The sequence below is a fragment of the Oncorhynchus clarkii genome, chromosome 5 (genome assembly GCF_045791955.1).
Source record: "Oncorhynchus clarkii lewisi isolate Uvic-CL-2024 chromosome 5, UVic_Ocla_1.0, whole genome shotgun sequence".
NCBI lineage: Eukaryota > Metazoa > Chordata > Actinopteri > Salmoniformes > Salmonidae > Oncorhynchus > Oncorhynchus clarkii.
The window spans coordinates 32185285-32207703 of NC_092151.1; the positions used below are offsets into that span (position 1 = coordinate 32185285).

The following is a 22419-nucleotide window of genomic DNA, read 5'->3' on the forward strand; positions in this document are numbered from 1 at the left end:
ATGGGAGTAAAGAGGTTTGTTAGGGAAATATTTATTTTCTTCGAAATTCGGGGTTAGTTAATTAAGAGAATATGGTGTTTTCGGTAGGTCGTGACCGGCCTCACACTCCAGCACAGTAGATGGCGGTGTATGCACTTATTAGTTGGTTGCGATTCGCCAATCAAAACTTAAAGAAGAAGAATATCACGTGACATGGGTGGCTGAAGCACAACACAACATACGTGTCTGTCATGGTGGAGAAGAGAGTTTGAAATGTGAAATTCATAGAATCTGAAATAGCCATTTTAAATTTGCAATGGACATTGTGGTGTATTTGATTGCTGCAGCAATCCTTATTGTGTTGATCGTTTTTGCTGTGAAGGTACGAGGAAAAACAGAGGAAGGTAAGGAGTTAACTGTAGCTACCAAGCGTTTGGATAACGACACCAATACTAAAACAGCTAACGTTAGCAATCGCGTTGCTATTCGTGTTTACCACTGGCTATTTATAAGTTAAAAGTTGTTTGGGTGTTTATTTTTTTTCCCTGTCACTTGCTCGTCATGACCTGTCAGTTCTCAATAACGTTAGCTAACGTTAGCTAGCTAGCTACTGTTGTAGCTGACTAAGGAACATGTTGACAACAAGTTTATTTACGTTATTTCTCTTGCTATACTTAAGTCTCCCTCCCCTATTCTCTTCCTCTACATTCTACTAGTAAACGTAATCGAGTCTATCTGTGCTCCCATTATCTGCCTTCCCTCCATTAACTCTTCCCCATGTCTCCTGCTCTTTACCTCTCCGCATATGTGCACTCGTTTTGGGCCTAAATTGACCCGATAATCTGTAATTGAACCCCCCCTCTCTCTCTCTCCAGCTGATCGTGAACAGAGGCAGGATGTGTTGGCTCGGGTGGCAGCTCCTCGCCCGCAGGTGGCCGAGGAGCGTGGGGCGGGCATGCCCCGGCGCCGTAGAAATCTCAACAGCAGGGTAATGGCCCAGAGGCGAGCCCAGAGGGACGCATCCGACAACGGTAACACATCTGACACACACACACACACGAGTATCACATGTGTTTCTACTGTGAAAATTAAGTTTCACAAATGTGTGAATGCTCCTTCAGAGGACAGCCCTGTAGAAGAAGTGGCTGTGGAGGAACAGGAAGAAGAGGAGGAACAGCAGTTCCAGGCCACAGGGAAGCTTGGAGCCAAGAAGCAGAGGAAACTGGAGGAGAAACAAGCCAAACGGGCTCAGAGAGAGGTATTACCACTCTCTGGAACAGCTGGACAAGAGTTCTCCATTGGAGATGGTCCATTATATGTTATCAGTAGCATGTCAATCAACAGTAGGGCCGGGACAATACCAGTATCACAATACTCGTTAGTATTGTGGCAAGGAAACAAAACATGAAGCGGATTTAACTTCTTTAGGAAAACAGCCCTAATGTTGGAAACAAACATAATTATGTTGTCATCCAGTGTCACATGTATTTTACAGCTATAGCACACAATATTTTACCCTGCTGGTCATCTATGAACATCTTGGCCATGTTCTGTTATAATCTCCACTTGGCACAGCCAGAAGAGGACTGGTCACCCCTCATAGCCTGGTTCCTCTCTAGGTTTCTTTCTAGGTTCTGGCCTTTCTAGGGAGTTTTTCCTAGCCATCGTGCTTCTACACCTGCATTGCTTGCTGTTTGGAGTTTTAGGCTGGGTTTCTGTACAGCACTTTGTGACATCAGCTGAAGGGCTTTATAAATACATTTGATTTGAACTTGATTTGATTTTACATACAGCAGTTTTTTTAAAGGACCAAAGAGTTTGATCTGCTTCTTGTTTTCCTGTTTGCCATGAACAAATATTGCCCTAGTCAATAGTCTACAATGGCTTTCTCCCCTCAAATGGCGTTCTCCCTTCAGCAGCACTGCTTCTTCTCTCAGCTGCAATGCTGTGATAGAACCAGGCAGGTGAAGGGCATCCACCATATTGCTTTGACCCACCCTGCGTTTTCAAATCATTGTATTTTATGTTTGCAAGTGTTCTTCTTGGCGACTAGGTTTGATGCTGTGTTCCTCAGGCTGAGCTGGCAGAGAGAGAGGAAAGGAAGAAAATGCAGGAGCTCCGAGAGCAGGAGAGAAGCAAGGAGGATGAGAAAGAGAGACAACAGGAGCAGAAAGAGGTAATAAACACACACACACACACACTATCTCACTCTTTTGAACACAGATGCAGGTAGACACATCACTTCTTATTCCCATTCTTGCACTCATTCCTTCTTTCTCCTATTATTATTTTCTGTTTAGGAGGAAGAGGAGCGACGGGCCAAAGAGGAGCAGGAGAAGGAGGAGGAAGAGGAGTACCTAAGGCTCAAACAGTCCTTTGTCGTCGAGGAGCAGGGTGAAGCTGATGATGTCACAGAGGAAGAGGTAGTTTACTAGTGTATTCACATAGTTCGGTTTAGGTGGCTGTCGACATGAACCCGTTTTTATCAAGTAGATTGGGGCTGGGCAACTGGCGGCCCACTGTCCCCCTTTTGTTGGCCCAGGGAGGGAGGGAGGGAGGGGGCGGGGGGAAGGGAGAGAGGGAGAGAGAGAACAAAAATATAAACGCAACATGTAAAGTGTTGTTTTCATGAGCTGAAATAAAAGATCCCATACATTTTCCATACGCACAAACAGTTTTTCTCTAAAGTGTTGTGCCGTATGCCCACAAATTTGTTTACATCCCTGTTAGTGAGCATTTCTCTTTTGCCAAGATAATCCATTTACCTGACAGGTGTGGTATATCAAGAAGCTGATTAAACAGCATGATCATTACACAGGTGCACCTTGAGCTGATGACAATAAAATACCACTATAACGTTTCAAGGGAGCGTGCAGTTGGTATGCTGACTGCAGGAATGTCCACCAGAGCTGTTGGCAGACAATTTACTGTTAATTTCTCAACCATAAGCCGCCTTAGCAAGCTATTCTAGTCTAGCTTTTCCTGCATGGGACTCCCAAGAGCTAAGGAGCATTTTTTTAAGGAGAAGCCAGTATTACCTGAAAGATAGGTAGGTTATGACATCAATTTTATTTTATATATATATATATATATATATATATATATATATATATATATATATATATATATATATATATATATATATATATATATATATATATAATATATATATATACATACATATATACATATATACATACAGTGCCTTGCGAAAGTATTCGGCCCCCTTGAACTTTGCGACCTTTTGCCACATTTTAGGCTTCAAACATAAAGATATAAAACTGTATTTTTTTGTGAAGAATCAACAACAAGTGGGACACAATCATGAAGTGGAATGACATTTATTGCATATTTCAAACTTTTTAACAAATCAAAAACTGAAAAATTTGGCGTGCAAAATTATTCAGCCCCTTTACTTTCAGTGCAGCAAACTCTCTCCAGAAGTTCAGTGAGGATCTCTGAATGATCCAATGTTGACCTAAATGACTAATGATGATAAATACAATCCACCTGTGTGTAATCAAGTCTCCGTATAAATGCACCTGCACTGTGATAGTCTCAGAGGTCCGTTAAAAGCGCAGAGAGCATCATAAAGAACAAGGAACACACCAGGCAGGTCCGAGATACTGTTGTGAAGAAGTTTAAAGCCGGATTTGGATACAAAAAGATTTCCCAAGCTTTAAACATCCCAAGGAGCACTGTGCAAGCGATACTCCTTCCATTTCAATATTATCAGACCACTGCAAATCTACCAAGACCTGGCCGTCCCTCTAAACTTTCAGCTCATACAAGGAGAAGACTGATCAGAGATGCAGCCAAGAGGCCCATGATCACTCTGGATGAACTGCAGAGATCTACAGCTGAGGTGGGAGACTCTGTCCATAGGACAACAATCAGTCGTATATTGCACAAATCTGGCCTTTATGGAAGAGTGGCAAGAAGAAAGCCATTTCTTAAAGATATCCATAAAAAGTGTCGTTTAAAGTTTGCCACAAGCCACCTGGGAGACACACCAAACATGTGGAAGAAGGTGCTCTGGTCAGATGAAACCAAAATTGAACTTTTTGGCAACAATGCAAAACGTTATGTTTGGCGTAAAAGCAACACAGCTGAACACACCATCCCCACTGTCAAACATGGTGGTGGCAGCATCATGGTTTGGGCCTGCTTTTCTTCAGCAGGGACAGGGAAGATGGTTAAAATTGATGGGAAGATGGATGGAGCCAAATACAGGACCATTCTGGAAGAAAACCTGATGGAGTCTGCAAAAGACCTGAGACTGGGACGGAGATTTGTCTTCCAACAAGACAATGATCCAAAACATAAAGCAAAATCTACAATGGAATGGTTCAAAAATAAACATATACAGGTGTTAGAATGGCCAAGTCAAAGTCCAGACCTGAATCCAATCGAGAATCTGTGGAAAGAACTGAAAACTGCTGTTCACAAATGCTCTCCATCCAACCTCACTGAGCTCGAGCTGTTTTACAAGGAGGAATGGGAAAAAATGTCAGTCTCTCGATGTGCAAAACTGATAGAGACATACCCCAAGCGACTTACAGCTGTAATCGCAGCAAAAGGTGGCGCTACAAAGTATTAACTTAAGGGGGCTGAATAATTTTGCACGCCCAATTTTTCAGTTTTTGATTTGTTAAAAAAGTTTGAAATATCCAATAAATGTCGTTCCACTTCATGATTGTGTCCCACTTGTTGTTGATTCTTCACAAAAAAATAGTTTTTTATCTTTATGTTTGAAGCCTGAAATGTGGCAAAAGGTTGCAAAGTTCAAGGGGGCCGAATAATTTTGCAAGGCACTGTATATATCAATTTAGAACAGGATTATCTAGTTTGGATAAAATTTCAATGGCGTTGGGAGAGACTGCTAGAGAGTGCCTCCGGGTGCACTGATTTTAAAGCAATGATATTTGACTGATAGGCTGTTTTAAAACTCAGCAGCTGCAATAATAAAAAAAATTGTTATAATTAAAAAACAAGGTCACCCCCGAAAGCCAGATGGAGTTGGGTAAATTAGACAAGCATTCTGTCTTTTTATATTACTGTAGTGTAGGTTATGCTGCAGCAAATGTAGACCTACCTGTCAAAATAAAAATATTTTGTTACCATGAGATGATAGGTCTCCATGCATTGTGAACTGCACTCCATACTGAGATGGGCTGTCTGTCCCCACCCTGAAGGTTGATTCATCATGCAGAGGCCGTAGAGAAGCCACATTTAGACATCGCATGTAAATTAACAGTTCCATTTCACACTGTTGTTCATGTAAATAATTGACCGGTTTCTCGTAGTTATTTATCCCGGGAAAAGGGAGTCGTTTTGGGCAGTAAATCTCGGTAACCTGGATTCCTGGCATGAAATCCCTATTTTATGTAAATGTTTGTTCTTTTTTTATAGTCACGCAACCTTCTACAAGAGTTCATCCAGTACATCAAGGTATGAGCAGGAACCTAACCAGTACCATATACACTGTGTACAAAACTTTAGGAAAACCTTCCTAATATTGAGTTGCACCACCTTTTTTCCCGCAGAACAACCTCAATTCAGGGTATCAGAGCATGGAGACCCCCAGCTCCGCTAAAACCTTTAACAACAATGTGCTGTTTTAAAGGGAATGTTAAATAAATGTTAACTATTTGGTTTTAACATCATAACCTCTTGAAGAGAATAGTCAGACCTACCACAGTTCTGATTATTCCACATTTAGCTCTATCATAGTTATAGGCCATAGCAATTAACTGCATGCTTTTCATGATCAATTGATCATGTCATTTCAGAAGCGTGAGGATAGCCTAACCATGTTTTTATTTGTAACTTTATTGGACTTATGTCATCACCACTAGATGGCAAGCAAATCAAACACTTTGGATAAAGCCATCTAGTTTATGCCCTGAATGTTAACTAACCATATTGACATGATCTGTTATTAGCTAGGTAGCCAATTTGACATCGTCCATTAATCAATGTAGCCTATCATGTCTGTCCACAGCAATTGTGATTAAACACTCTTAAAAACAATGTTGAAAAGGGAATAGTGTTAACTTAATTAGGTAGGCCTACGTTGGTTGGAGAAAAAAATACATTACCACTACAGTGCATTCATGGGGCGGCAGGTAGCCTAGTGGTTAGAGCATTGGGCCAGTTGCTAGATCGAAGGTTGCTAGATTGAATCCCCGAGCTGACAAGGTAAAAAGCTGTTGTTCTGCCCCTGAACAAGGCACCCCACTGTTCCTAGGCTGTCATTGTAAATAAGAATTTGTTCTTAACTGACTTGCCTAGTTAAATAAAAAAGATACATTCAAAGTATTCATACCCCTTAGTCCACATTTTGTTCTTACAGCCTGAATTCAAAATTGATTAAATATATTTTAATCCTCACCCATCTACACACAAAATCTTATAATGAAAAAGTGAAACGTTTTTAGAAATGTTTGCAGATTTATTGAAAATGAAATAGATATCTAATTTACGTAACTATTTACACCCCTTTGCTTTGACACTACAAATGGAGTTCAGGTGCATCCAATTTCCTTTGATCGTCCTTGATGTCACTACAACTTGATTGGAGTCCACCTGTGGCCAATTAAATTGTTTGGACATGATTTAGAAAGAAACACCTGTCTATATACAGTACCAGTCAAAGGTTTGGACACACCTACTCATTCAAGGGTTTTTCATTATTTTGACTATTTTCTACATTGTAGAAAAATAGTGAAGACATCAAAACTATGAAATAACATGTGGAATCATGTAGTAATCAAAAAAGGGTTAAACAAATCACAATATATTTTATATTCTTAAAAGTAGGCACCCTTTGCCTTGACAGTTTTGCACACTCTTGGTATTCTCTCAATCATCTTCATGAGGTTGTCACCTGGAATGCTTTTCCAACAGTCTTGAAGGAGTTCCCACGTGTGCTGAGCACTTGTTGGCTGCTTTTCCTTCACGCTGCGGTCCAACTCAACCCAAACCGTCTCAATTGGGTTGAGGTCAGATGATTGTGGAGGCCAGGTCATCTGATGCAGCACTCCATCACTCTCCTCCTTGGTCAAACAGCCCTTACACAGCCTGGAGGTGTGTTTGGTCATTGTCCTGTTTAAAAACAAATGATAGTCCCACTAAGCGCAAACCAGAATGCTGTGGTAGCCATCCTGGTTAAGTGTGCCTGGAATTTTAAATAAATCCCTGACAGTGTCACCAGCAAAGCACCCCACACCATCACACCTCCTCCATGCTTCACGGTGGGAACCACACATACAGAGATTATCCGTTCAACAAATCTGTGTCTCAAAGACACGGTGGTTGGAACCAAAAATCTTACATTTGGACGACTCAGACCAAAGGACAGATTTCCACCAGTCTAATGTCAATTGCTCATGTTTCTTGGCCCAAGCAAGTCTCTTCTTATTGGTGTCATTTAGTAGTTTCTTTGTAGAAATTGTGAAGGCATGATTCACGCAGTCTCCTCTGAATAGTTGATGTGTCTGTTACTTGAACTCTAAAGCATTTATTTGGGCTGCAGTCTGAGGTGCAGTTAATTGCCTATTTCTGAGGCTGGTAACTCTAATGAACTTATCCTCTGCAGCAGAGGTAACTCTGGGTCTTCATTTCCTGTGGAGGTCCTCATGAGGGCTAGTTTCATCATAGCGCTTGGTTTTTGTGACTGCACTTGAAACGTTCAAAGTTCTTGAAATATTCCGTATTGACTGGCATTCATTTCTTAAAGTAATGACTGTCGTTTCTCTGCTTATGAGCTGTTCTTGCCGTAATATGGACTTGGTATTTTACCAAATAGGGCTGTCTTCTGTATACCACCCTACCTTGTCACAACACATCTGATCGTCTCAAACGCATTAAGAAGAAAATATATTCCACAAATTAACTTTTAACAAGGCACACCTGTTAATTGAAATGCATTCCAGGTGACTACCTCATGAAGCTGGTTGAGAGAATGCCAAGAGTGCAAAGCTGTCATCAAAGCAAAGGGGGACTACTTTCCAGAATCTCAAATATAAAATATATTTAGATTTTTTGGTTACTACATAATTCCATATGTGTTATTTCATAGTTTTGATGTCTTCAGAATTATTCTACAATGTAGAACATTTTGAAAACAATGAAAAACCCTAGAATGAGTAGGTGTGTCCAAACTTTTGACTGGTACTGTAAGGTTCCACAATTGACAGGCATGCCAGAGCAGAAACTATACCATGAAATCCAAGGAACTGTTCATAGAACTCAGAGAATTGTAATGCGGCATGTATCTGGGGAAGGGTATACAACTATTACTAGAGTGTTGAACGTTTCCAAGAGCACATTGATCTAAGTCGTTGGAAAATTGACAAAATATGGAACTACCCAGACTCTGCCTAGAGCTGGCCGTCCGACCAAACTGAGCAACCGGGTAAGAAGGACCTTGGTCAGGGAGGTGACCAATAACCCAATGATCACTCTGACAGATCTACAGAGTTCCTTGGCTGAGATGGTAGAACCTGCCAGAAGGACAAGTCTTTACAATACTTCACCAATCTGTGCATTATGGGTGAGTGGCCCAACAGAAGCCACTCCTGAGATAAAAAGCACATGACATCACGCCTGGATGTGGACTGATAATTCAAATTGGACTATTTGTCCTGAATGCAAAACGCTGTGTGTGGAGAAAGACTGGTGTGAGCTGTGCCTGGTTAACACCATCCCTACCATGCAGCATCATGCTATGGGATGGTTTTCAGCGACAGGGACTGGGAGACGGTAAGGATAGAGAGAACAATGAATGGAGCCAAATCCCTAATGAGAACCTCCCCCAGCATACAAATGACCTTAGACTGGGGCGAAGATTTTCATTCCAATAAGACAATGACCCCAAGCATACAGCCAAAGCAACACTGGAATGGCTTCAGAACAAGAATGTGAAATGTTCTTGAGTGGCCCAGTCTTGAATCTCATTTAAAATCTGTGGAAAGTCTTGAAGATTGCTATTCACCGCCACTCTCCATCCAACTTGACAGAGCTTGAAAAAATCCTTGAGGAAGAATGGGAGAAAATTCCCAAATCCAGATGTGCAAAGCTGATACATGCCTACCAAAGATGACTCAAAGCTGTAATCGGTGCTTCTACAAAGTATTGACTCAGGGGTGTGAATAGTTATGTAAATGAGATATTTCTGTATTTTATTTTCTATAGATATCTAAAAACATGTTTTTACTTTGTCATTATGGGATATTGTGTGTAGATGGGTGAGGAAATAATCTGTAATCAATTTTGAATTCAGGCTCTAACACAACAAAATGTGGAATAAGTCGAGGTATGAATAGTTTCTGTTTTGCCAACTGTGCAACATTTCTACCTGTAGATTGCAATGTAATATTTGTATTTGAATTTTATTGCATTTTTTATTTAACTAGTCAAGTAAATTAAGCACAAATTCTTATTTAACAAGAGTCAAAAGGCCTCCTACGGGGACCTGGGCTGGGATTAAAAATGTAGGACCAAACATGCATCACAAGAGACACCACAAATCTACATAAAGAGAGACCGAAGACAACACAGCATGGCTGCAACACAATATGCGTAAACATGATCAGCTAACAGTACATCAGCAGTCGAGCCCTTCTTGACATGCAGAGCCCACAAAGGATGGGAAATTATCCTAAACCACTCACACTGAGGTATAGTTAACTTCACTTGTATTTTAGATCACCCAAATGTCAACTTAATTGTAGCCAATATTAAGAGAGATCGTGAGGCTATCGTCATGTACAGTTGAAGTCAGAAGTTTACATACATCTTGGCCAAATACATTTAAACTTAATTTTTCACAATTCCTGACATTTAATCCTAGTACAAATTCCCTGTTTTAGGTCAGTTAGGATCACCACTTTATTTTAAGAATGTGAAATGTCAGAATAATAGAGTGATTTATTTCAGCTTGTATTTCTTTCATCACATTCCCAGTGGGTCAGAAGTTTACATACACTCAATTAGTATTTGGTAGCATTGCCTTTAAATTGTAGCCTTCTACAAGCTTCCCACAGTAAGTTGGGTGAATTTTGACCCATTCCTTTTGACCCCAGGTTTGTAGGCCTCCTTGCTTGCACACGCTTTTTCAGTTCTGCCCACAACATTTCTATAAGATTAAGGTGAGTGCTTTTTTATGGCCACTCCAATACCTTGACTTTGTTGTCCTTAAGCCATTTTGCCACAACTTTGGAAGTATGCTTGGGGCATTGTCCATTTTGAAGACCCATTTGCGACCAAGCTTTAACTTCCTGACTGATGTCTTGAGCTGTTGCTTCAATATATCCACATAATCTTCCTCCCTCATGATGCCATCTATTTTGTGAAGTGCACCAGTCCCTCCTGCAGCAAGGCACCCCCACAACATGATGCTGCCAGCCCTGTGGTTCACGCTTAGGATAATGTTCTTCGGCTTGCAAGCATCCCCCTTTTCCCTCCAAACATAACGATGGTCATTATAGCCAAACAGTTCTTTTTTTTGTTTTATCAGACCAGAGGACATTATCCAAAAAGTATGATCTTTGTTCCTATGTGCAGTTGCAAACCGTAGTCTGGCTTTTTTATGGCGGTTTTGGAGCAGTGGCTTCTTCCTTGCTGAGCAGCCTTTCAGGTTATGTCGATATAGGACTCATTATACTGTGGATATAGAGGCTTTTGTACCCGTTTCCTCCAGCATCTTTACAAGGTTCTTTGCTGTTGTTCTGGGATTGATTTGCACTTTTCGCAGCAAAGTACGTTCATCTCTAGGAGACAGAACGCGTCTCCTTCCTGAGCGGTATGATGGCTGTGTCGTCCCATGGTGTTTATTTGTGTACTATTGTTTGTACAGCTGGACGTGGTACCGTCAGGCGTTTGAAAATTTCTCCCAAGGATGAACCAGACTTGTGGTCTACAATTTTTCTTAGGTCTTGGCTTTCTTTTGATTTTCCCATGATGTCAAGCAAAGAGGTAGAACTTGAAATACATCCACAGGTACACCTCCAATTGACTCAAATGATGTCATGGCTTTAGAAGCTTCTGATAGGCTAATTGACATACTTTTCTGGAATTGTCCATGCTGTTTAAAGGCACAGTGAACTTAGTGTATGTAAACTTTTGACCCACTGGAATTGTGATACCGTGAAATAATCTGTCTGTAAACAATTGTTGGAAAAATTACTTGTCATGCACAAAGTAGATGTCCTAACCAACTTGCCAAAACTATAGTTTGTTAACAAGAAATTAATGGAGTGGTTGAAAAGTAGTTTTGTCTCCAACCTAAGTGTATGTTAACTTCTGACTTCAACTGTATCTGAAATCACATGATCAATTGATGTTTACTGGTGAGGAAAAACATGCAGGTAGGCTATTTGCGGAATAATTATGATGATAGAGCTACAGTAAATGTCAGCAATTGTTTTGTATGGAATAATCAGAAATGTGTAGTTCTGACTGCTGTTCAAGAGGTGATGTACAACCAAATACTTAACATTTATTCAACATTCCCTTGAAAAAGGCACACAGTTGTCAATGGTTTTAGCAGAGCAGGGGGTCTCCTTGCCCCCCTACAGGCAAGTCGATTGCCCTGCACATTATTGTGACATTTTATTGTTAACAACATATAGGTTTTTTACCCTCTTTTCCTCTGGTTATCTCTCAGGACTCCAAGGTAGTACTGCTGGAAGACCTGGCGTCACACTTTGGAATGCGCACACAGGTGATGGCAGGAAAATTATCAAAGGGTGCCATGAGTGCAGGACTATGATTCCTGCACTCAATGGTCTGTTCTCATTTTGAAATATGTGTGTCAGATTGTGTCTCCACAAGGTTCAAGGTTATATTAGTGTTTTTTGTGGTGGTTGAGAGAAGGGAGATTGGTCATCATAACTAATCTTTGCTCACAGGATGCAATTGCGAGACTGCAGGACCTCTTAGCTGATGGTGAACTCACAGGTAAGTGAATAAAAGTGTGTGCCAAAATTAACATTATTTCTCTGAGTAAATGAGTACAGTCAGGCACTCTTGCTTCTCTGCTGTCTGACCGTCTTTATTCTCATTATTTTCTTCAGGAGTGATCGACGATAGAGGGAAGTTTATCTCCATCACGCCAGAAGAGTTAAACGCTGTGGCTCAGTTCATCAAACAGAGAGGGAGGGTCTCTATCAGCGAGCTGGCCCAAGCTAGTAACTCACTCATCAACCTCACGCCCGAGATACGAAACACCGCCTAATGGGGAATATACAGACACACACACACACAACACATTGAGGACAGATTTTGCCAAAGCTAGAAACTCCCTCATCAATCTACAGTAAAACCTGAAATATTCAATGCTGACAGATTTGTGATGCCAAACTCGGATAAGTAATGAAGCATAAACAGATTAGACAACACTCATGCTGGTACAGACTCAGAATTATAATTTCATACACTGAATTATTGGATTATTTTGAGTGTTCTCATTATACTCCGTATACAGACTGCATATGAATAAAGTCGACATGTGAATTGGATTTTGGATGTTTCCTCTTTTTATGTCTATTTCCAGCCCATATTTATTTGTATCTTAAACACGGCCATACAATCACTACCCACAGTTATACCTTGAGTACGTTGCACATTATTGCAATCTTAGAGCAGATTTATGTTCCAGATTTCTTAGCATATTGTTGATTCCTTGGTGGGATAAATATGAACCTGTCAGAGACGGGTAATAGTACAGTATGCAAAAATACTAATTTACGCTTTGTTGGATTTGCTAGTTAATTACATAATATCCCTGACTAATTGTTTGCACACCGTTGCACTCGGGTCGTCAGTAGTTACCACAGTCACAAAGTAATAAACCAATTTATCCTTTAAAAATATGATTTTACACCTAACCTTAGCGGTGTCGTTGGCTTCATGCCTAACCGTAATCTTAAATAAAGACCAAAAGACACATGATTGTTTTCAGGAAGTTTTACGATATAGCCTTTGTGGCTGTGGTAACTAGTGACAACATTGCACTCGTGATTGTAATTTCCGGTCATCCCGGAAGACCGTCTACGAGCCAGCTTTAGCCAAATGAAAGTTAGGTAATTCCGTGCTTTGAATTGGCTTTAGATTATGTCGGCGCAGAAAAAAAACATATATTTAGCCACACCCGTGAGTTACTTATATACATTTAAAGAAATAGATTGTATGTTCGTGGATTTCCTTGTATTCGTATCTCTGGTAAGTAACGCTAGCCTAGCTATTTCCGAAAGAACAAGCTTGTGTAGAGTTATTATTGTGCGCGTGCATCTGAAATAGCAAGCGCATGCTAGCTAGCCTGCTATAGGTACTTGATTGACAACTGATTCTCAGGACACGAGATAGGCATTGCGAAATTGCACATGTACAACCTGACTACCCACCCTTCAGAAAGTATTCATACCCCATGATTTATTCCATATTTGATGTTACAGCCTGAATAAAACATTGTATTCAATAGATTTTCCCTCACCCATCTGGACACAATACCCAATAGTGACAAAGTGAAAACATGTTTTTAGAATTTAAAAAAAATCTATTGAACATGAAATACAGAAATATCTAATTTACATAAGTATTCACACCCGTGATTCAATACTTTGTAGAGGCAACTTAGGCAACGATTACATCTGTGAGGTTTCATGGGTAAATCTTACATTTTCCACACTTGGATTGTGCATAATTTGTCCATAATTGTTTTCAAAATTCTTCAAACTCTGTCAAATTGGTTGTTGATCATTGCTAGACAACCATTTTCAGGTCTTGACATAGATTTTCAAGTAGATTTAAGTCAAAACTAATTTGGCCACTCAGATACATTCACTGTCTTGGTAAGCATCTTCAGTGTAGATTTGGCCTTGATTATTGTCCTGCTGAAAGGTGAATTAATCTCCCATTGTCTGGTGGTCAAGTCAGCTTTCCAGATTTTCCTCTAGGATGTCTGTTGCCTGTGCTTCACTCCATTCTGTTTATTTTTTAACCTGAAAAACTCATCAGTCCTTAACGATTACAATCATACCCATAACATAACGCAGCCTTCAAGATGCCAGAAAACAGTACTTTGGGGAGTGGTACTCAGTAATTTGTTGTATTGCATTTGCCCTATATCATAACACTTTGTATTCAGGACAACAACAAAAAAGAGTATTGCTTTGCCACATTTTTTGTAGTATTACTTTAGTGCCTTGCTGCAAACAGGATGCATGTTTTGGAATATTTGTTATTCTGTACAAGCTTCCTCCTTTTCCCTCTGTTAATTAGGTCAGTATTGTTTAGTAACTTCAATGTTGTTGAGCCATCCTCAGTTTTCTCCTATCACAGCTATTAAACTCTGTAACTGTTTGGCCTCATGGTGAAACCCCTGAGTGTTTTCTCTCCTCTCTGGCAACTGCCCGTGTCTTTGTAGTGTAAAGTGTATTGAATGGGATATTGAATGTCTGCTTTTTCCCCCTACCCATCTACCAATAGATGTGAGGCATTGGTAAACCTCCTTTGTCTTTGTGGTTGAATCTGTATTTGAAATTCACAGGTCAACTGGCGGACCTTACAATTATCTGTATGTGTGTGGTACAGAGGTGAGGTAGTCATCTCATGCTTTTACTCCTGAACATATTTAGGCTTTCCATAATAAAGTGGTTGAATACTTATTGACTCAAGACATTTCAGCTTTTCATTTTTAATACATTTGTAAAAATGTCTAACATCATTTGACTTTGACATTATGGGGTATTGTGTGTGTGTGTAGGCCAGTGACAAAAATCGACATTTCTAATCTATAACACAATCAAATTTGTAAAAAGTCAAGGGGTCTGAATACTTTCTGATGGCACTTTAGCTTGCTTTTCAGACAATATGCTGAACAATAGACAATTCAGTTGTCACATTATTTTATTTTTTTGTGGCACTTGGTTATCCCTAGCCAAGTAAAACTCAACTCCACTATGTTGATGTGAAGTACATTGTAGAGTTGTGTTTTACTTGGCTAGGTTATCCCTTAGCAGCAAGTAGCTAGCTAGTATACATTTTCATCTTATAGTGGGTTAGTGCTAGTCTAGCTGCTGGTAAGTGAAGGGTTAAGTGACAGATGCCTTAATAATACCGACCCATTCCACAGATCTCTCACTTCTTCATTTCAAGTTTCCCAACTTCAGGTTTACAGTGTCAAATGTTCTTACAACCTGCAACAGCATTCTGTGCTGTGTGGTTATTTATTGCATAAACTCTTCTTATTTCTTAGTTGTACATCCATTGAAGTCATATTATTACAGCTAACCATACACATGATTTGTCTGAAACAGTTAGACAATCTAGTAAAACACCTTGCCTAAATGGTGACATTACATCTATGTATTTGGCAACTTTTGCAAATTCTCTGAGCAACAGTTGACTGTACAAATTGTTATGGATGGGGATACATTGTGTCTCCCTTCCAGCCATGACTCTGAGCATGTCTCCGGCTGCGGTTTGCCAGTGCTTTACTTTGGTGTCCCTGTGCACGTCCATCGCTGACCCCAACTGGATCCAGGTCAGGAACAGTACTGACCCCGGAGGAAAACAAATCATCTATGGAGTGGCCTTCACACTGCACGCTGCCCAGAACATCACTGACACAGGTAGGGAAGGGCAAGACTGGACCGTCAAAGAAGAGATTGTTTGACATTTGTCTTCTATTTCTGCTACCAGACAGTCGTCATCTGTTTTGACACTGTATAGTTCACATTTTCTACAGTTTAACTGCACCCACATATGTCTGGTAAAGGCCTATGTACTGTACTCGTCCGTATTTCCATGTTTGTGATCTTAAACGTATTTACTTTCTGCTTATGCAGAAGCATGAGAGTGTGGTGTGTGTTTATGTGTGTGGAGTTGACGTGTGTGTTCCCTCCCTGTAGGTCCTCTGGGTGGTGTTAACGGCTGGGGGATGTGGCTGCTCTATGCCCTGGCGGCTCTGTGCTACACTGCTGTCCTGCTCTCCAGCTCCTCCTTCTTATTGGACTTCTTGGGGACTGGGATGTCCCACCCTCGACTGGTGGTGTCACTCCACATCTCCACTGGTAACCTAACTTTTCTCCCTTTGTCTATCTGTCTCACTTTTCTTATTCTCTCTTTTTCTTTCTCGTTCGGTCTCAATTGCTGCCGCTCTGTTTTTCTCTGTCTCTCTTTCTGAGGGTTTTATCACTATACTGTCATTTTATATATTTTGAAATGTTTAGTTATTTAGCAGACAGTCCACTCCACAGTGACTTACAGGAGCAATTAGGGTTACGTGCTTTGCTCAAGGGTACATCTGCCTATTTTTTTTATTTTTTATTTAGTCGGCTCAGGGATTTGAACCTTTCGGTTACTGGCCCAACGCTCTTTTTTTTTTTAAATGTATTTTTATTTTACCCCTTTTTTTCCCCAATTTCGCTGTATCCAATTGTTAGTAGCTACTATCTTGTCTCATCGGGCTCGGGAGAGACGAAGGTTGAAAGTCATGCGTCCTCCGATAAACAACCAAGCACTGCTTCTTAACACAGCGCGCATCCAGCCAGCCGCACCAATGTGTCGGAGGAAACATCGTGCACCTGGCAACCTTGGTTAGCGCACACTGCGCCCGGCCCGCCACAGGAGTCGCTGGTGCGTGATGAGACAAGGATATCCCTACCGGCCAAACCCTCCCTAACCCGGACGACGCTAGGCCAATTGTACTTTTGTACTGCCCCACGGACCTCCCGGTCACGGCCGGTTATGACAGAGCCTGGGCGCGAACCCAGGGTCTGGTGGCACAGCTGACGCTGCAGTACAGCGCCCTTAACCACTGCGCCACACTCTTAACCGCTAGTCATAATTTGAAGAAGAGTATACTCTCACAGGTCTCATAAAATATGAAGTGTCATAAAATGACATGAGTCATGTTTGCAGAGCCATGTTGGTTTACATCACTCTCTGCAGTTCTCTCTGGGATTAATTAGTTTATCATCCTCTTGCTCTCTTTCTCCCTTTTCCTCTGTCTCTTTTTCTCCCTTTCCCTCTGTCTCTTTTTCTCCCTTCCACTCTCCCCAGTTGTTTTCCTAATGTCCGTGCTGGGAGTGTGTGGGGCTTGCCTGTACGTCATCAGCGGCAACCTTCAGGAGGGCAAATTTGGGCTACTGTGGGACTGGGTAGGGGGCTGGACCTGGCCCGGGTCTGGGTCTTGGTCTCCTAGGCCTGGCACCAGAAGCCAAGGAGGGGCAGTGGGGATGCAGGCTTACCCAGGGGAGAGCTTCTACATTGCCATTCTGGGCCTACTTTTTTCCTGCCTGGCTTCCGTGATCAGCCTGAGTTGCCCGGGGGACCCCACCTCTACCCAAAGTGACTACACAGCCGTGGTGGAAGGGGACGACAGTGACACAGAGCCCCTCACCCCCAGGGAGCAGGGAGTGGGCCAGTCTGACGGAGACAACAGGGGGGAGGAGTGGGCAGGAGAGGTGGTCCCTGAACTGAATCAGGTGGAGGTGGATGGAGGTGGAGACTGCTAAAGGGGGTTCTGTTTATATGTGTAGCCCAAAAGGTGAACTGTGGTTTGGTTTCTACTAGAATGCGAACCAGGATCACACATGGCCTGTAACAGACTTTATTAGACAGCAGTGCTGGCCCCTTCCCTGGTCATGTTTTGGTTCCTTTTAATGCTTCACTTGACCAAGATAGTAGAATCCTGTCAGGAGCCAAAAAAAGAGATCCGATACGTTTCCTAATGTTCTCTTAATGTTTGTCTGCCTAAAAACTCCCCTCTCGGGTCAGTGTGTGTATACAGTTGCGCAACATACATTTTTAAAAAGAATAACATCTTTCCCTTGTGGGAGTTTAGGCCCAGAGTCTCCAACTTCACTTGACCAAGGTCAATAGTTATTTTGCTTGCTGTGATGGTTGAAAAAGTGTGCCACATGTTTAAGCTATTTCTGTCTGTGTGACCAGGGCAAAAATAGTAAACTCATCAATGGGAACAAGCGTTGACCCTGTTCCCATTACTGCAAAATAACCACTGGGGTGTGTTCAGGATCAGCGAATGGTTTCAAACAGTTCAAAACCAGAAAATATGTTCAATTGAGCATAAGTTGAAATATAGCCCATGTTTGTACAATCACCTATTTTCCTCTTCTAGTTATAAAAATCCCTACAGGAAGGTTTTTTTTAAATGATTTTGCAGGTTGTTTTCTAACCTATGCATTATCTTAACTTCTTAAACCCTTTGCACAGTCTTTCACAGTGACACTTGAAGTTTCCCAAATGGTGGACAGAAATCCAATAGATTATTCATAGATTTACCTGAAGTGTACTGAAACTAGAGTTTCCTTTGAGAAATGAAATTTAAAAAGCCTGTTTGGCTATTATTGCCACTGTAGCTTTTATCACTTTTAATTGATGCACTATTTATTAATGCATGGATGTTTACTACTATAGGAAGAATTGAGGGGGATATGACAGCTTGCCTTTCCACAACAGGTAGTGTAAATACATGGCTCTTGCCTTTATATGACTTGATATACTAATGATATTAAAATATGATGTATTGAATATTTTATGTATTCGAATGTTTCTGGTTTCATAAAATGTTGACACTGCTATTGGTTACTAGATAATACATATCACTGTGAAAATATATTCCAGTTTGGCATCTTTAGATGGTTACATTACAGCACAAACCACTCTAAAGCAGGGTTATCCTGCTTAAAGGCAACCAATAAAACAAGCTCCTTGATGGTGTTTGGTTGCAGATGATGGTAGGACCATTGATATTGGCTTAATTAATTAAGATAGCTAAGAGCCTGCCTAGAATCAGGTTTTCCTTACCCACTTGTTTCCTGGACACAGATTAAGCCTAATCCTGGATTGGGAAACATGTTCAATCGAGATTCTCTTTTTATTTCAAGACCAGGCTTAATCTGTGTCCGGGAAACTATCCCTCAATCTCTTCCTCAGGTACATAGGAAGACATTCCTTCTCTTATTCCAGGGTCACAGTCCCATCTCTATGAATCAGACTGTTCATTGTTGTTGTTTGTGATGTTATTTATTCATTAAACTGTTTTTGTGTTTAAGTGAAATGTGTGAATGCATGTTCTTCCTGTTCCAGAACAGAAGTGTCCAGTTCCTCTTATTCCCACTCATCTGTTTGTGTTGATATCTCATCTCTGACACTACAGGTTTATTTCCAACCAACATCATCAGGACATGATCTTAATGCAAAACCATGAGATCATCTAACACATTATTTTGCTTGCTGGTATGCAAATGATCAGGTATTAATTTAGAAACAACATGGTTAAATGATAATTACCCAGTAATAATCTACAGAATGAATTACTTTTTGGGGGGGGGGGTTCATTTAAACAAGCCCCCGCAATAGGCACCATTTGGTAATAGGTTATGAAATTGTGTGAATTATATCAAAGTACCTAAAGCCATACTAACACTGGTGGTAACAGTACCATAAAATCAATTGCTACCCAAATTCACCTTGTGGGAACATATTGTCATCAAATGAGACATTGAGTAGGGGTCTAGGGATTTTGTCTTGAACCAAATTGAAATCTGAACCCTGTCTGTTGTATAGAGTAAGTATCCTGGGGTATATGTGGCTATATAGGGACTGATGACCTCTCCTCTTCATGGACAGTCAGATGGCTCTAAATATACCTCCACGGTCCCACATGTCTTTCTGAATGCATAGGCAGATTTTAGGGTTAGCCAAACAGAACATGATGTCCCCTCTACAAGCAATGACTTCAGCAGACAAACCACTCATTGGTAAATAGAAATAATCCGTTTCTTTCCCCTCCCGCCATCTTTCCCTCTACTCTGTCACATGAGTCCAGCCCCTTCTCTCATTGGACAGAAACCATTGCCATAGTAACCTTGACAAATTGTTGATGTCGCCAGTGAATTTGTGAATGGAGAGGACAAATGCAGGGTATTTGAGCATATTTTAGTGGTGGTGTTGCGGTCATGGGTGAGTGAGTGGAATCCTTTGTGTACACCACACACGCATGTAGGTACATGTGTGGACGTGCTAGCACTGGTTTACTGTACAAAATTATACGGGAAGTTACAGATTTTCATGTAGATAGTTTGAAATATGGTGCATTTCCAAAACATGTATTTATTTTATAACCCTAATATTCACACTTTTTGCGAGGTAAGTCGGACATATTTTCAACAAAGCGCGTGTGTGTTTGCGCACGCGTGTACTTTATGGAGGCGGATGGAGGGACGAGAGGATGCTATTGGTAGCTCAGAGGGGCTGGGACGCGGTGAGAATTACTACAGTTCATCTCCACATGGAGGAGTGGAGCGAGGGATGAAGAGAGAACCGACAGGGACGAGCCTACTAGTGGAGCTGTGAGATTGCTCTTTGTATACCTTCTTCCACTCCCTAAGTTTTCCTCTGACTCTTATTCTCCGCCTAAGTGACATTCAACTATGGCGGCTCAGAAATTAAAAAAGAGGAGGAGAGGAGAGAAAGAACAGTGGCGTTATTAAAGATGGATGTCAGATCCTGTTTCACTTGCGTACTTGAATGCGGTCCCTGTGTAGCCTATCTGGTCCTGTGTTATGTTTATGTGTAGTAGGTCAGTACAGCATGAAATGTGAATACATTTGTGTTTTAAATTACCAGAGTGGGTGTGGATCACCATGTACGTGGCGACAACGGTCATATTTTCTTTAGTGCGTGTGTATGTACCATGTAAGTATTAATTGTTTTCTCTGACAACCTGGATCAGAGAGTGTGTATGTGTGTTTTTAGTCTCTTGACGGTCGTGTGTATCCCTCTACGACTGGCAAAGCGAGTTGCGTGCGTGTGAATTGTGTTGGAGTGGCTTGTGTGCAGTTGTGTGTTAGTGTGAAGGACCATGGCTGTTTTCTAATCGTGTTGACGGGGTTATGTGTAGAAGAGTGGTAGGTATGATTGTGCACACAGTGGAGTGTGTATGAAGAAGGCATTATGAGTGGGAATCGAGTCACACATTTCTTGACATTTGATCCTGATTTACTCCAAATAAAACCTGCAACTCTCATATGCAATGAAAGGATATATGTGTTTTGCATGGAAAGTATGTTGTAATCTTTTTGTATCCCTATAAAGGCCTATGTGTGTGAGCTCCGTGATTTTTAACGCCTTACACGTATTTGATTTTGGTAAACCCAGTCAGTTTTAGAAAATAGGACAGAGGTCTATGTCATACTTATCCATCTACTCATCTCTCTCTCTATCCTTATTTTTGTCGTTGGAGTGGCCATTTTAGGCAGATGTCTTCTTGTCAACTTTATCTCTTATGGGAGATGGTGTCTGTTGGCTTTATGACCAGCACCAAATATTCAATTCCAGACAAGTTAACAGTTCGGTTCAGCTCCTGCCACAGCTTCAACATTGTCTGTTTCTCTTTCACTCTGCCCTCTTTCCCTGCTTTATGCTCTTTCTCGTCTCTTTCTGCAATCTGTCTGTTTCTCCCTCTCTCTCTCTCTCGATTAGTCCTGAGTGAGGCTGATTTCAGGCTCCAGTTCCTCACCTACACAGCCAGCTCTGCTTTCTCTGCCCCTGGGAACTTGGCATCATGTTTGCCCAAGGCCTCGCTTGCCCTTGGTACTAAGAACTGAAGTCCGAGCTACACACACACTCAACCTGACCGGTCATGTGTAATTCAGTTGTGCAGTACTCAAAGGAATAAATACAGAATGTAATGTGCAGATGCATACATGGTGATAGAAACGGAGAGACATGTTGTAGGATTGGCAGGGGTCCCCATTTTCCGGCAGTTGCATACGTATTCTGTGTGGAACAGAATCAATACATTGTGTGCTATTCTAAGGTGGAGGAAGAATTCACACCTTTGTGTGGGCGCAGGCGCGGGTCTGCGAAGGGGGCGGTGCTGTGCTCTATCAGAAGGGGCGGGGCGGAGGTGGGTGTGTGACACAGCTGATACACGCATCCTCTCGCTGTCTCCATCACCCGATATCCGCTACGGGCAATAGCGGTTGCAGTCTCCCCCGACCAGAGCCACACGAGTAGGCTATAGGCCTACTGCCACTCCAACGTCCCTATCTGCGAACCCCGAATCGGACAGCTCGCCGAGAAGCAGTGGGGCGACGTAATTCGGCGTTGTCTGTGCTGCTTCTGCCGCTAATAGTAAGTGCGGAGCTGTTCTCGGCTATGAAGAGATGGAGCCGAGCGCTCTTTCATTTCCATAGAGAAATACGCGCACCTAGTAAGCGACGCAGCGCGGCGCACAATCTACACCTGCGTTTTTCTATATTTATCGTCATTCACCGCATTGCCAATCCATTATCCTGCCGCTTTCCATGTTGGATTTGGGGTGATTCAAATGTTGTTGTGGCAGAGAGATAAGTGGAGAGCGAGATGGAGAGATACCGTGTTTTTTAATATTGCTCATTGGAT

At 41.6% G+C, this 22419-nt stretch overlaps 2 protein-coding genes across 2 annotated transcripts; both read left to right on the forward strand.

Annotated features, from left to right (window-relative positions):
• The first annotated feature begins 179 nt into the window (after nucleotides 1-179).
• LOC139408675 (DDRGK domain-containing protein 1-like) lies at nucleotides 180-12503 on the forward strand. The gene is made up of 9 exons (XM_071152863.1): nucleotides 180-383; nucleotides 855-1010; nucleotides 1101-1237; nucleotides 2054-2155; nucleotides 2280-2402; nucleotides 5392-5430; nucleotides 11651-11707; nucleotides 11895-11943; nucleotides 12060-12503. Exons 1-9 carry the CDS (start codon nucleotides 296-298, stop codon nucleotides 12218-12220), a joined length of 912 nt encoding a protein of 303 aa, XP_071008964.1. The 5' UTR covers nucleotides 180-295; the 3' UTR covers nucleotides 12221-12503.
• A 492-nt stretch (nucleotides 12504-12995) lies between these two features.
• Nucleotides 12996-19063, forward strand: LOC139408676 (uncharacterized). The gene is made up of 4 exons (XM_071152864.1): nucleotides 12996-13206; nucleotides 15438-15617; nucleotides 15897-16058; nucleotides 17050-19063. The coding sequence occupies exons 2-4, from the start codon at nucleotides 15440-15442 to the stop codon at nucleotides 17502-17504; spliced, it is 795 nt and encodes a 264-aa protein (XP_071008965.1). The 5' UTR covers nucleotides 12996-13206; nucleotides 15438-15439; the 3' UTR covers nucleotides 17505-19063.
• Nucleotides 19064-22419: the final 3356 nt, after the last annotated feature.

Bases quoted from the DNA above. Each gene is read 5' to 3' on its own strand.
- LOC139408675 (XM_071152863.1), top strand. From the start codon at position 296: ATGGACATTGTGGTGTATTTGATTGCTGCAGCAATCCTTATTGTGTTG. The intron at 5,431-11,650 runs GTATGAGCAGGA...GTTATCTCTCAG, and splicing joins AGTTCATCCAGTACATCAAG to GACTCCAAGGTAGTACTGCT. The intron at 11,944-12,059 runs GTAAGTGAATAA...TATTTTCTTCAG, and splicing joins AGCTGATGGTGAACTCACAG to GAGTGATCGACGATAGAGGG.
- LOC139408676 (XM_071152864.1), top strand. From the start codon at position 15,440: ATGACTCTGAGCATGTCTCCGGCTGCGGTTTGCCAGTGCTTTACTTTG. The intron at 15,618-15,896 runs GTAGGGAAGGGC...CCCTCCCTGTAG, and splicing joins CCAGAACATCACTGACACAG to GTCCTCTGGGTGGTGTTAAC. The intron at 16,059-17,049 runs GTAACCTAACTT...CACTCTCCCCAG, and splicing joins GTCACTCCACATCTCCACTG to TTGTTTTCCTAATGTCCGTG.